This window comes from Pseudorca crassidens, chromosome 15 (genome assembly GCF_039906515.1).
Source record: "Pseudorca crassidens isolate mPseCra1 chromosome 15, mPseCra1.hap1, whole genome shotgun sequence".
Taxonomy (NCBI): domain Eukaryota; kingdom Metazoa; phylum Chordata; class Mammalia; order Artiodactyla; family Delphinidae; genus Pseudorca; species Pseudorca crassidens.
Window position 1 is genome coordinate 77,488,539 of NC_090310.1, and position 14,959 is coordinate 77,503,497.

A 14,959-nucleotide genomic window follows, 5' to 3' on the forward strand; every position below is an offset into this window, starting at 1 on the left:
AAAACTTTATTTACCAGAGGCTGGCTGGCCAGAGTTTGCCAACCTTTGTCAATTTTTAGGCTAAAGGGTCTTCCCTGGTGGCCCAGTGGTTAAGACTCTGTGCTTCCAACACAAGGGGTGCAGGTTCAATCTCTGGTCAGGGAAGTGAGATCCCACACGCTGAGCGGCGTGCCCAAAAAAAGAAAAACAAAATTAGGCTAAAAATTAACAGAAATATGAATGGTGAAGGAAGATCACAGAACAAAAAGAAGTCCGGGAAAAATAAAGCTAACAATGTGTACTGGCCAGTTTATCACCATGTAACACGTAATAGCAATCCCGCAGAAGGAGATCAAACCGCCCAACAAGAATAGACAAACATGCTAAGCTCTGTCAACACAAAGGAAAAGGAAGTGACAGCGAAGAGTGACAGAAACACGGAAAAGCAAGCCAGATAGTGAAGAAAGGATGCACCACAGGAAGGATGTGCCGATTACAATATTAAACTGTCCATTCCTTGATCCTGGCCCACGGCTGGAGAGAGCTAACCAGAGATTCAGAGCAATGGGGGACATGGTGCTTTTGTCTGTCATTCTGTCTTTATGTCTGTCATTTTATGTCTGACAAACATTTATGTCTGTCATCTGAACAGACGATCAAAAATAGAACAGAGGCAAAAGTTTTTTTTAATTTACAAATTGATTCAACAAATATTTAATGAGGACCTACTATGTTAGGGGCTACCAAGACTTAAAGTGGGGAAAATGGCAGTTCTTATTGGATGGGGTTATTGAGAAGCAGAATTTTATGATTATTTTTTTAATTTTAATTGTGGTAAAATATACATACTGTAAAAACTACCATCTTAACCATTTTCACATGTACAGTTCAGTATTGTCAAGTATATCCACACCGTTGCGCAACCACCTCCAAAACTTTTCATCTTGCAAAAATGAAATTCTATTATCACTGAACAGCAAAACTTCATTTCCCCCTCCCTTCAGTCCCTGGCAACCACCATTCTAGCTCTTGTCTCTATGATTTTGTCTACTCTAGGAAGCTCATATAAATGGAATCGTAGAGTATTTGTCTTTTTGTGAGTGGCTTATTTTACTTAGCATAATAGCCTCAAGGTTCATCCATTTTATAGCATGTGTCAGAATTTCTGTTCAAGGCTGAATAATATTCCATTATATGTACCACATTTTACTAATCCATTCCTCTGTTGATGGACACTTGGGTTGCTTCCACCTTTTGGCTATTGTGAACAACACTGCTATGAACATGGGAGTACAACTATCTCTCTGAGGCTTTCAATTCTTTTGGATATATACCCAGAAGTGGAATTGCTGGGTCATGTGGTAATTCTATTTTAAATTTTCAAAGAAAGACTGTTTTCCATACCATTTGCACCATTTTACATTCCCATCAACAGTGCACAAGGGACGCAATTTCTCCACATCCTTGTCAACACTTATTGGAGGCAAAACAATTTAGAACTGAAACCTTAGCTGTACCCTGTCACTCCCTAACATGATATATTGATAGATACTATGAAGTGGGTTTGTTTGTGTTTGTCTTTCTTCCCAACTGGATTGGAGAATATGGACTCTGTTTTTCTCACTGCTCAATCCCCAGCACCCAGTCCAGGACTTGTATACAGCAGGACCTAAGGTATCATGTAGGTGCTCAAAAATTTCCTGAATGAACAAAAGAATGAACCATCTCAATTTGACATGGAAAAAATCAGATGAGATAAGATGAATGTAGAAAGAGCCAGACACACCCATCTCTGAATCCCACTCAGGAGCTTGGGGCCTTAAGTGAAGTCACATTTCTCCAGTCCTGATTTCTCTTTTGCAAAAGGGAGGTCACAATACTTTCCATATGATGTCATTGTGAAGGGTAAGTGCGAAGACATGTAGGTTACTTAGCACAATGCTTGACGCATAATAGGTGGTCAGCCAACGGAGCGTCCTTCATCATGGCAGCTTCACCAGGAAGCGCAGTATATAAACCTAAGGTGTTCTTACTATTAGTAAATCCTAATTCTTAAGACCAACTTACCCACAGGAGAAGTAACTTGGAGCCAAGATTTCTAGCTGGTGACAAGACCACAGACATATCTGTCAAAAGAAAAATTGTAATGGAATGAAATACAAAATAATACAACAAAATAGAAAGATGCCATCAGATTTGTTTGCCTATCATTTAGGGATTTTTCTTTTTTCATAGTATTTTTGTTGTGAATCCACTGACTAATAAAAACATAGTTGCAGGGCTTCCCTGGTGGCACAGTGGTTGGGAGTCCGCCTGCCGATGCAGGGGACGCCGGTTCGTGCCCCGGTCTGGGAAGATCCCACATGCCGCGGAGCGGCTGGGCCCATGAGACATGGCCGCTGGGCCTGCGCGTCCGGAGCCTGTGCTCCGCAACGGGAGAGGCCACAACAGTGAGAGGCCCGCGTACCGCAAAAAAACCCCAAAAAACAAAAAAACCCCATAGTTTTAGGATCATGAGTTGGTCACAGCTAGAGGGAATGGTTCATGTTTTCTCTGAGCAAAAGGATTTGGTAATTCTGGAGATTAGAATTAATACTGTAAAGATACTAAGACTTCCCAAATTAATACTTCAATGTCATGTCAATCATAATCCTATATCGATTTTTTAATAGAACTTGACAAAATGAATCTAAATTTCACTGGATTAAGAAAATACATAAAAATATCCAAGAAATTTTTAATAATAAACAATCATGAGGTTATATGGATATGTTCACTCTAACAATTCAAAGGGCTATTCACTTATGATTTATGGATTCTTCCGTATGTAAACTCCACTTCTAGGAAAGCTTACATTTAAAAGTTCGAGGAGTATATGGAAGATGAGAGATACTTGTCTTTTGAAAATATACTATAGGGATAAATATGAACTATGTAAAGCAGAATGAGACAAAGAACTTGGTGGAATGCAAGAATCTTGCTAAAGGGGACTTCTCTGGTGGTGCAGTGGTTAAGACTCCAAGCTCCCAATGCAGGGGGCCCGGGTTCGATTCCTGGTCAGGGAATTAGATCCCACATGCATGCCGCAGCTAAGAGTTTGCATGCCACAACTAAGGAGCCAGTGAGCTGCAACTAAGGAGCCCATGAGCCGCAACTAAGGAGCCTGCCTGCTGCAAATAAGACCCGGTGCAACCAAATTAATTAACTAAAAAAAAAAAAGAATCTTGTTAAAGAATTTAATGTATGAGACATGGTATTTCAAAAACAATGAGGAAATTACATATTATGATAAACAATATTGGGACAATTAGCAGTCCATTCAGAAAAAAAAATTTGGACCCTCCCCCCTACCTCATCTCATACACAAAATCAATTACAGGGGATTAAAGATATAAAGGGCATGGTCATTCATAGATGGTAGAAGGGTTAATTCAGACTTCCTTTTTGTAGGACAAACTGGTGTATTCCATCAACATTTAAAATGTGCAAATTCTTCGCCCCAGTAATTCCACTTTTTGGACTCTCTCAAGTTGACCTGCTTACATATATGCACCCGAATTTATGGGCAGCTGTGTTCACTGTGGTGCATATCATGTGATAGTGGAAAACTGGAAACAGCCTCCATGTCCCTCAGGAGTAGAATAGGTAAATAAATTACATCCATCCATATTACATGCGACCATTCACAGGAATAATATAGGTTTGCTCATTCATTCATTCAACAAATATTCATTGAGCACCTACTATGTGCCAGGACTGGTTCTTGGCACTGGGAATAGAGCAGGGAATAAAACAGTCTCTACCTTCATGGGGATTACATTTGGGTGGGGCCGACAGTCAGTGAACAAAGAACGAATAACCATATAGTAGGATTCAGAGTAAGAGATCTTGTGAAGCAAAAGAAAGGTGAATGAGGGCTGACGCACAGTAGACTGGGTGCCCATGGAATGCCTCCCGGAGGGAGTGACATTTGAACTCTGGGACAGCTCTTCATTCACAGAGAAGAGGTCACCAAGAAATAGTAATATACAAAGCCAAAAGTAATACAATTTAAGTTTCTTTAAAAGTATACATGTCTTAAGCGAGAGAGAGGCATGGACATATATACACTGCCAAACGTAAGGTAGATAGCTAGTGGGAAGCAGCCACATAGCACAGGGAGATCAGCTCGGTGCTTTGTGACCACCTAGAGGGGTGGGATAGGGAGAGTGGGAGGGAGGGAGACACAAGAGGGAAGAGATATGGGAACATATGTATAACTGATTCACTTTGTTATAAGGCAGAAACTAACACACCACTGTAAAGCAATTATACTCCAATAAAGAAAAAAAAAGTATACATGTCTTTATCTCCCTATACATGCACGTAGGCATATAGGTACATACAGACACCAGCTAAACTGCTAAAATTAAAGGGAGAATTGAAACATTTTTTTCAGCAAGCATGTGCTCATGTATTACTTTTATAATAAAAATATTTGTAAGTTGTGTTTGTGAACAAAAGCTAGTAAGAGCACATATGCAGAAAAAGAAGTTGCATCACAAGTAGCCTAGGGGTTAAGAGCATTTACCTTGGGGTAAAAACGACCTGGTGTTGAAATCCTGGCTGGCCCCATCGGCTAGTTTTGTCACCTCAGGCAAGTGGTGGCTTGGTCGCTGCCGTTCCCCACCTCTAGCGCCATGGTTCCCAATTGGGGATTTTGCTCTCCCCAGGGTCACATGGTAATGCCTGGTGACATTTTTGGTTGTTACAACTGGGAGGAGGGAGTGCTATGCTACCAGCATCTAAAGGGTAGAGGCCAAGGGTGCGGCTCAATAGCCTACATTGCAGAGAGGATGACAACCCTCCCCTCTCCATCCCGTACAAAGAATTATCCGGCCCCAAGTGTCAAGAGGCGAGACTGAGAAACCCCGCTTTAGAGAAAGGGGCAGAGTCTACCTTGCAGGGCTGAAGATTAAGAGTGCACAATGCACTTAATTAGCACAGCACCTGACCCTGAAGCAGCACTCAATAAATGGAAACTACTATTTTTATCACTGGACTTCCCCCAAATTAAAATAATTTTTGAGTGGGGAGGAAGTGGTAGAACCAGAAATCAATTCGGCCAAATTCCGATTCTCGTGACTTACTAGAAAGGAACCTGGATCTTTTAACAGCAACATGGGTCTTCACGGGCTGTTTGCCAATTAGAGATGGCATAGGAAGGGCTCCTAATTCCTCCTGGTGTTTGCTTTGATCTCACCCCCTGCTACTAGTTCGGGAGCATTCCTGATGGAGTATTCCTTGTCTCACGTATATTCAGCTATCTTTCTCTGGTGGGCATCTCCCTGGGGTTCAAAGACACACTGAAGTTTCTCTTGTTGGAAAGCCAAAATCAAAACCTGCCCTGAGCCTCACACACTTCCTCCAGGTACCAGCCTTCTTTTTTCAACCCTTTATAGGAAATTCAAGAAACGCCTGCACTCGCTGCTACTCCACCCCCTCCTTTCTTGGTCTTCTCCAGTGTGGTTCCCCTTGCACCTCCACTTCAGCAGAATGGCTCTAGCCTCGACCAATGTCCTCCCCGCTGCTAATCCTTAATTTTCATGCCTCATCTTTCATCACTTCTTTGCTGCATTCAGTGCTATTGACCACCCCCTTGAACATGTCTCCTCCCTTGACCTTCCTGTCCTATCCACTCCTGTCTTCCTCCTATCGCTCTTCCTGTCTGCCCCACTGGCTAATCCTCTTCTTCCCAACTGTTATTAATGGAGATCTTAGAGTCTTGGGTCAAGACCACCTTCTGTTCTCCCTCTATGCGTCCTGTTCTACTCCGTCCCTAAACAATCTCATCCACTCCTAGATTTTCACTAATCTCCTACCCCAGAGACTCACAAATCCATCTGTGGTCCCGACTATTCCTTTGAGTCCCCGAGCCAGCATACGCAGAACGGCCTGTTTGCTGTTTCGGCTTGGTTGTCTCAAAACCCCCTGAACTCAGCACACTCATGACTGATCTCATGACCTTCCCCGTGAACCTGGTCCAATGCCATCCAGTGCCCTCATCTCATGAAAATGGCCTTGCCATCCATACAAGTGGCAAAGCCAGCTTAGTGGATTCCTCCATCCCAACAGCAATCCATGTCCAGGTCTTGTGAGTATTACGTCAGCATCCCTCCATCTCCTCTCCTCCGTCCTGCACACCACGCCCCACCATGACCGCATTCACCTACCTGGTCCTCCTACTTCTTTCTCTACAATCCGCCATTCTCCCTGCAGCCAGAGGCCTCTGTTCAAATTACTCTCAACTCACATCACACACAGCCCTACCTACTGGAAGCGCTTGAATCCACTGCTCTAAACATAAAACCTGAAAGCTTTACCTTGGCTCACAGGGCCCTGCACTGCATGGTCCAGCCCCGTCCACCTCCCCAGTCTAACACTGCCCGCTGTGCCCCTTTGCTCTTTCTGCTCCCGCCTTACCGGCTTTCTGTTCTTGCAGCTCCCGGGGTACCCTGTTCATCTCCCCTCAGCTCACCCACCGCACCTCAGGGACGCCTTCCCTACCGTGCACTCATGGTCCGGAGTTACCTCCTTTATAGCACTTACCGTGGTTGTAGTTAAATCATACCCTCCATCTGGGAGTGCAGGAGGAGAAAAGGATAGTAAACTTTATGAAGCCACTGACCCTTTATTATTTTGCTAATCATTATATCCCTAGCACCTGGGCACAGAACTTTCCACGCAATAAATATTAGTGAGTGGTAAACGTTCAACAAAAAGAAGCTACGATTATACTCCACGCAGTATCAGGCAGACGGCAAACTGTGGACTGGCCCCAGAGGACCTCCTGGAGGCAAACTCCATCGACCCTCGCCCCACCCCTTGCCCAGGTGTCTTATTCGACTTGATGGGCATCGCCTGGGCCAGTTCTTGAACGAAAACCCAAGTGTGGGCGGATGCCTGGTAGCACAGTGGGGTTCGATGCTTTGGCTACATGGGCAGCGTTTTTCACTCAAGTGGTCTGACTGCAGGGCTCGGGCTGGCAGTACTTCTCTCAGGACTACCTGGAGCTCAGCCCGGCAAAGTGGAAGCCAAGGCTCTAAGAAGTCAAACTGTCCCAGACAAAGACAGACAACCACCAAGGTTTGGTTCTTGAATATGTATTTTTTACTGAAAAAATCATTCATAAATTAACATACAAAAATGTACAAACACATGAGTAAATAATGTAATGACAAAGGACTATTTTCTGTGAAAAGTGTTTTTTAAAACATCTTTAGATTTCAGTGCAAAAATGTACCCCTGGCACCTCTTAAAACATAAGAGCAAGCTCAAAAAACTCGTAGTGATGGAAGTAAGCGAGCTACGTTCAATGTAATGGTCATTGGTGAGTGGATACAATCAGTACGTGTGCTGCTGCTTAGCTCTTAACGTCTGTGGTAGAGAGGCTCTCACAAGAGGCCCTGTAATGTCAGAATGAATAGTTTTGCTGATAACCCCCCCCAAAACAAAACAGCGTGAAAGGAAAACTTCTTCCTATACGCAGCAATCAAAAGACAAGACTGATTTAAGGGGTCATTCGTTGGTAGCCTTAAAGAATTTCAGCTGTCAAATATATGCAAGGTCACATTTGGTTCTTATTGTTCTTTTTTTCTTAACGTGAGAATTTCACACTATTAACAGCACACAGGCCTGGCTGTGTTTTTAACTTTTACCTTTCCCCACACGATACTCAGCTTGGTGGATAAATGACTTACAGTGCACAGCAAGAGATTTCACATGAATAAAACAAACTCACACATGACTGCAAGATGATTTAAATGACCCTACTTTGAGCAGTGGAAAGAGACTTTTCCTTTTGTCCTCAAATCAGCATTTTCTTTTTCAAATCAGGTGTTAGCCTTTTGCCAACATTTTGTTCTTGATGGTAAATGTGTTAATGAAAGGCTTCAAACAATGTCATTTTACAATGCTGCCGAGTGTACACGAGCCATTCTTGACCAAGAATCAGTCTGTCCTGGCAAATTCTTCCAAATGACATCATAATTTTGTCACACTGAAAGCAGCTCACAGCCCTCAGAGAGAAGAGGCCAGGCTAGCCCAGAGGCCTGGGGGTGCTCAAAGGAAGGGGGGAAAGAAATCTTTATTGCTATTTGCACCATACATCAAAGGAAAGCCAAAAGAACGTCTGTGTGTCATGTTCCTCGTGAAGGTTTTTTAAAGCAAGAAATGCTCAAAAAAAAAACTCTTTTAAAACATTATGATACAACTTACCAGCGTGTTCAAGGGCAGGAGTCTGCTCTCTCATATGAGCTGGTAAGAGCTTTGCAATGCAGTTTATTTTCTAAATAGCATTCTCCTCTTTGAAGGAACAAAAACACAACAAAAAAAACAAGGCCTGGCCAATCACTCCCACAGCGTGTGGGGATCATACGTCCAGGGAACCAACACATGCAATGGAATAAACCCCCAACCCATGTGTATATAAACAAATATAGCCTCTACACACACCCATGTAAACCATGAAAATTAAGGAAGTTGAAGGCAAACAAGGCAATTAAAAAAAAACATGAAGTACTCTTCAGAAAGTACTCCTAATAATGATATATAAATATGTTTTATGGAAAAGGAGGGGAAAAACCTGGCATTTTTCAGAATTCTGCAGAAGCCAAAGGGGACTATGAGGTGAGGGATTCGGCTCAGGCGAAAACACAAAGGCACAACTTCAAATGTGATTGAGAATCTGACTTCAGAAAGCACATGGGGGTGTGAATGGAGCACTTGGGCTCCTGCGGCCGCCGTCCGGCAGCTTTGTTAGTCTAATCCCAAAGCTTGGATTTGGTCTAACCTGGATCCCAGCTGACCCATAGCACACGAGTGTCACCTGCTCCCTGGCTGAATTCTTCATAATTCAGTTGCTCATCATTCTATGTCCTAGTTAATAGTGTTAACGACAAAGCTTTCCAGAAACCAAAATGGGAAATATTCAAAGGAATCGCTGAAGCTGGTTGGTAATTTAGGCACAGACTTCAGAAACTGTGGCCAAGTTCCATAAGAGCAAGCGAAAGAAGGAGAGAGAGAGAGAAAGAGAGAGAGAGAGACGGAAGTAGGGAAAAACAACACCCACACTCTCTCTTTACGATGATGGAAGGACAAGACAGGAAATCCAGAGATCCAGGGGTGTGCGCACAGTGGGCCCACCTGACGGGTTTGCTTCAAGCGGGAGAGCAGTGTTCTAACACAGCAGCTTCGTGTTCAGCACAAGACTGGGATGAGAGTGGACGTGCCCAGCAGGGCAGAGACTCCAGAGCCAAAGTCGGGAGCAAGACTTTTGGAAAAGGGGACGGGGTGGGGGCACAAGAAGTTAGCTACCGGTGATAAAGATTGGACTGTTTTGCTCTCCTGTGCCATGCCCTATAACCACTCCCTTCCAGAGTGACAGCAATTTGGGAGACGATGTTATTCCACTTGAGCTGAGTTCCTGCATCTGCCAAACAAATACGGGATCTAATTTATAAACCCTCGGTTTGAATTGGAGCCAGCTAGAAAATTAAATTTAAAAAAGGCATTTTACATGGCTTATTTACAATTATACTTCTTCAAGAAGTGATTGTTATATGTCTATTTATCTTCCCCAATCCCTCCCCCACTCCCCCCTCATCCCCACCCAAAGCAGGTAATTTTTTTTTTTTTTTTAATGAAACCAAAGAGAACACCAGAGATGTAGAAGAATGGTTGTGTGGAGTTGCCTTTGCTCTTCCTAAAACACAGCTGCCCTGTGGTGGGTCTGCCTCTTTGCTCTGAAGGGCAAGAAGCTCCCAAGGCCATTCGTGGCGGGATGGTGGCGGATCACAGTTCCGGTTCTGCAGATTGTGGAGGAGATGGGACGTCAGGGCAGAAGATGAGGGAGAAGAGCAGCAGGACAGACGTCTGTCTTGTGAAAAGAGCAAGTCAGTTCCCGGCTGACTCCCTCAAGTCCAGTGGGTCCAAACGGTGAAGGCGTTATGTGCGTGTGCTCTGTTCACATTTTTTCCTTGAACCCTGTGATCCCTCATGGATCCACACTGGATTTCTGTTTTCTTCCTCTGCGGAGCCCCGAGACATGGCGTCAGGCTGCTTTCTTGGGGGCGGGGGGTGAAGCAAACATATATTCTCCCCTCGTCTCAGTACTCGGTCACCTGAGCCAGCTCGGGTGTCAAATTGACAGTAATGTTTTTATACAAGGCGTCACACGTGACGTTTGCAAAGTAGTGCAAGTTGTTGAGGCCGTCCAGCCCTTGCCGCTCTTTGGACTTCCTCAGCAACGCGTACCTGTTAAGCAGAGAACAGAGGGGTGGCTCTGAGCGAGGGTCCAAGCTCCTCACGACACGGACGGGGCAGGGCAGACCACAGGAGGCGGCACAACCCAAACGATGTTCCTGCCCCACATGGCGGTGACTGGCCGTTCAGCTCCTCCAGGCTACACGTCATCATTAGAATTAGAAACACGTCCTATTTCATGCGAGGTGTTTTACTTACAGCATTATTTCATTTAATGTGCCTGCCCCTTTGCAGATGAGGAAACCAAGGCTCTCAATATTAACTGGTTTTCCCAAAACCACAGAGTGGGGAAGTGGGAGGTAAGCTGCTAAACACATGGGATGAGAAAGTTCAGTCTGTATTCAGTGCCTGCTTACTCCCATGAAAACAGAGTTCACGCAGCCAGATCGACTGTCTAGAGAATAGTGCTCCCCACTACTAACAAAAGACACAAAGAGCCACTCCTGAGGACGCAGAGACGTACTCCACCCACATGCCCCGCTCAGTCCGATCAGGAATTTCTTTATTGAACGTACAGAGGGTAATAAAGCAGCTGCAACCACGCAAACAGAAGCTGAGGGACACCCTTCCAGAACCAGAGCCTGCAGAGAGGGTGCCAAACTTTCTGTCATGTGACTGTGAGTTACACAGAAACCTTTACCGGAGTGGATTCTTCCCCAACTCCCTGAAGGCTACAGAGGAGACGACAAAGCTTAAGACACAGAATGAGTGATTTCCTTAAAAGATCTTACTGTCAAAAATTTTCACCAATGGTATGATTTTGCCCCCAAACGCCTGCCTCACACTTAAATTAAAATATATATAGGAACTCTAAAACAGCTGTCCGAACAAGACCCTGGAGAGGGGTGGGGAGCAAGACAGGGGCTGCAGTGCTCGGGGACACCTGGAAATGCGAAGTATACAGGATATTTGTACAAGGAATAAATAAACTGCACCAACCTTCCAAGAAACTGGACTTCTCCGCGGTGGTGATGAGGAATGGACTTGTACTTCCCCGCGTCACCTTCTGGCCGACTCACAGAATAGCCTGCATTCTGCACTCTGTCCAAGACAAAGAGGGTGGGCTTTTGGGTAAAATGATCAAGTCCCATAGGTGACCAAACCCATCCCGAGGCTGAAGGACCCCAAGCTGAACAACAGAACTTCTGCATCTAAATATTCATGTTGCTTCCCCTCTGGATAAGTTCACAGCTTTAGAAAAGAAGTCTACAATACAAAAACGTTTTGAAGAAGGAAAGAAATTTGAAATTCAAAAAGAAATTTGAAATTCAAAAAGAAATTCAAAATTCTTGAGGTGTGACACAGGGTCTCCGTGACAGGTACAACCACACTCCCTCTGGGCCGGCTTGTTTGGGTCCTATCAGAAACATGTTCTCCCTGGTGGGCACACCTGTCTTCCATGACCTACCACAGAGCAAGTCAGCAAAGTCAGAGTCACTGTGTGTCACCCCTAGAGAGACCTTATGTCTCCGCCCACCTCCCCCATCACCAGGGAGACGAGCTAATTTATATGTCCTCCGATATAGATGTAAAACTTCACAATTTATGAAAAGTCACCATGAGGGAAGAAGAATTTAGAGGAGGTGTTCAGGATATTTATTCTTAACATGATAAATATAAGATTTCCCAGGCTGGGTTTACTGGAAACTTGACAGGACTCCAAGAAATACGCAATACATGGGGTAGACTTTGGATATCTATGCGATATTTATGATCATTTTCATATTTCAACATCCTCCTCGACTCCAAATTATACTCTCATTTTGATATATAGTCAGCCCTCAGTCTCTGGGTGGGGGACTGGTTCCAGCACTGGGCCCACAGATATTAAAATCTGTGGATGCTCAAGTCCCTTATGTAACATGGCATAGTATTTGCATATAATCCACTCACATCCTCCAGGATACCTTAAACCAAACCTAGCTAACTTATCACACCTAATACAATGCTATGAGAATAGGTGCCAGCATGTGGCAAATCCAAGGTTTGCGATTTGGAACTTCCTGGAATTTTTTTTTTTAATATTTTCATTCCGTAGTTGGTTGAATCCTCAACTTCAGAACCCATGGGTACGGAGGGCCGACTGTGTGAAGATGTGTTTTCACTCTCACTTGATAAATATATATGAAATGCCTACTGTGTGTTTGGAATTGTGTGGGGCGCTGGGGAAAATCAGCTGTAGGTTCCTGCACTGAGGGGCTCCTTGCTGAGCTGAGGAAAGAGCAAGACGAGAGTTATGGCAGATATCCTGGGGGAGCTCAACTGGATTCAAAAACCAGTCAAACTTAGTTAAATGTCTGGAAAAGCTGTTCATCCTCACTAGGTTCCTAAGAAACCCAAGTTAAAAGGATGAGATGCCACTTCTACCTAACAGACGGAGAAAGAACTGTCTGGAGCTGCTTTGCCTAACAGCAGCCACAAGCCACACGGAGCTACTACAGAGCTGAAACACGGCACACATTTAAAAGGTTGTTTACATCCAATGTTGCTGGTGGTGTAAGAAAACTTGTACGCTAATGTGCTGTTGGTCAGAATATTTTTGCAATCTTTTCTGGAGGAAAATGTGACAATAACTATCAAAATTTAAAAGTGCATTTACTTCTTGGGACTTCCCTGGTGGCGCAGTGGTTAAGATCTGCCTGCCAATGCAGTGGACACGGGTTCGAGCCCTGGTCCGGGAAGATCCCCCATGCCGCAGAGCAACTAAGCCCGTGTGCCACAGCTACTGAGCCTGCGCTCTATAGCCCGCAAGCCACAAGTACTGAGCCCGCATGCCACAACTACTGAAGCCCGTGTGCCTAGAGCCCATGCTCCACAACAAGAGAAGCCACCGCAGTGAGAAGTCCTCGCACTGCGTCAAAGAGTAGTTCCTGCTCACTGCAACTAGAGAAAGCCCACGCACAGCAACAAAGACCCAACACAGCCAAAAATAAATTAATTAATAAAAAAAATTTTTTTTTAAAAGTGCATTTACTTCTTGACTCTGCAGTTCTGCAACTAGGAATTTAATCTAAAGATATATTTGCACATGTGAACAAAACATGTTCAAAATTAAACAATGTTCATCAACAAGAGAGGATTAAAATAAATTGTTGTCTATCTACATAAAGAAATACCATGCAATTGTTAAAAATAATGAAGTGGCTCTCTAACATGGTTGGAAGGGGAGAAGGGATGTGTCTGGGTTGTTTATGTATGAATAGAAAGAAGTCTATAGAAAGAAACAGCTTGTTCAAATGGCTACTTCCTGGGAAGGAAACAGGGTAACAATGGGGATTAAGACTTATACTCCCTGGCTTAGACACATCTGTATCATCTGAATTTTTACCCGAAAATATTATTTTGTATTAACAACCAACACACCCTTTCTTTTTTCAAAGCTGAGATAGAAAGTGGATACAAGGTAGAAATTCTTTTGGTTATTTGTTCCTTATTAGGTTACTATTTACTTACTCTGTAAAAATACTACTTTACACTGATCACACACAGGATTGTTCATACAAACTTACATAATACAAGCCTTATCTGATGGCATGGACAAATCTGTGTACACATAACAAACATTTGACCTCTGGTTTGCGGAGGTTTCAGTAAAATGTGCTGTGAGTGTAAAGTACACACCAGATTTCTATGATTTAGTCAGAAAAAAATGAATGTAAAATATCTCATTAATAGTTTATATTGATTACATGTTGAAATGGTATTATTTTGGATATACTATGATAAATATAATTTAAAAAATATTTTTATTAATATAATAAATTAATTTCACCTTTTCCTTTTTTAACCTTTTTAAATGTAGCTACTAGAACACTGAAATTTACATACATGGCTTAGTACATCATATTCCTATTAGACAGTGATAGTCTGGAGAGTCTAAGGTAGCATTTCTAGAAGACATCAGAAGAAGGTAGTACCTGTTCCACAGGTCGTCATCTTCTCCACCCCAACCCCAGAAAGCATTAGGAAAGCCATTGATTTTCCGAAACTGTTCCACTGTTAAGCCGCTCACTCCACCAAAGAACTCAGTATAAGGAAGCCTAAAAGGAGATGTATGGTATCAATCATCTGTGCATTAAAGGGTGATTTTTTTCTCCTAGAACAGGCCATCTCACTGGAGAACTAAGTCTTAAGTAAAACAATACTCTCTGTGCTACTGCCCTGAACCACCTGAAACTGTTTCCTCAGGACGAGACGCATCAATCTGAGTAGCTAATTGAACTTTTTCCTAATTGATTATTTTAATAACAGCTTTATTGACGCAGAATTGACATACCATATAATTCACCCATTAAAAGTGTATAATTCAATGGTTTTTAGTATATTCATGGAGCTGTGCAACCATGGCCACCAACAATTTTAATTAATTTCATCACCCTCCTGAAAGAAGCCTTGTACCCACCATCAGCAGTCACTCATTTCCCCCTATTCCCCTCAACCCTATGCAACCACTATTCTCCTTTCTGTCTCTACAGATTTGCCTATTCTGGACATTTCATATAAATGGAATCATATAACATGCAGTCTTTAGTAGTTAGCTTCTTTCACTGAGCATAATGTTTTCTAGGTTCGTCATGTTGTCACATATATCAGTACTTCATTCCTTCTTATTGCCAAATAGCATTCCATTGTATGGATGCATATACTACATTTTGTTTATCCATTCATCAGTTGATTG

The 14,959-nt window shown here is 43.2% G+C and overlaps 1 protein-coding gene across 3 annotated transcripts in view; it reads right to left on the reverse strand.

Annotated features, from left to right (window-relative positions):
• Nucleotides 1–7,105: 7,105 nt before the first annotated feature.
• Nucleotides 7,106–14,959, reverse strand: part of B4GALT5 (beta-1,4-galactosyltransferase 5) — a 99,670-nt gene continuing 91,816 nt past the window's right edge. For all 3 annotated transcript variants that reach the window (XM_067708428.1, XM_067708429.1, XM_067708427.1), the window contains exons 7-9: nt 14,199–14,321; nt 11,221–11,322; nt 7,106–10,272 (exon numbers count right to left, since the gene is read on the reverse strand). In XM_067708428.1, coding sequence (XP_067564529.1) covers nt 10,125–10,272; nt 11,221–11,322; nt 14,199–14,321 — 373 coding nt within the window. In that variant the 3' untranslated portion in view covers nt 7,106–10,124. The remainder of the gene's footprint in view (nt 10,273–11,220; nt 11,323–14,198; nt 14,322–14,959) is intronic.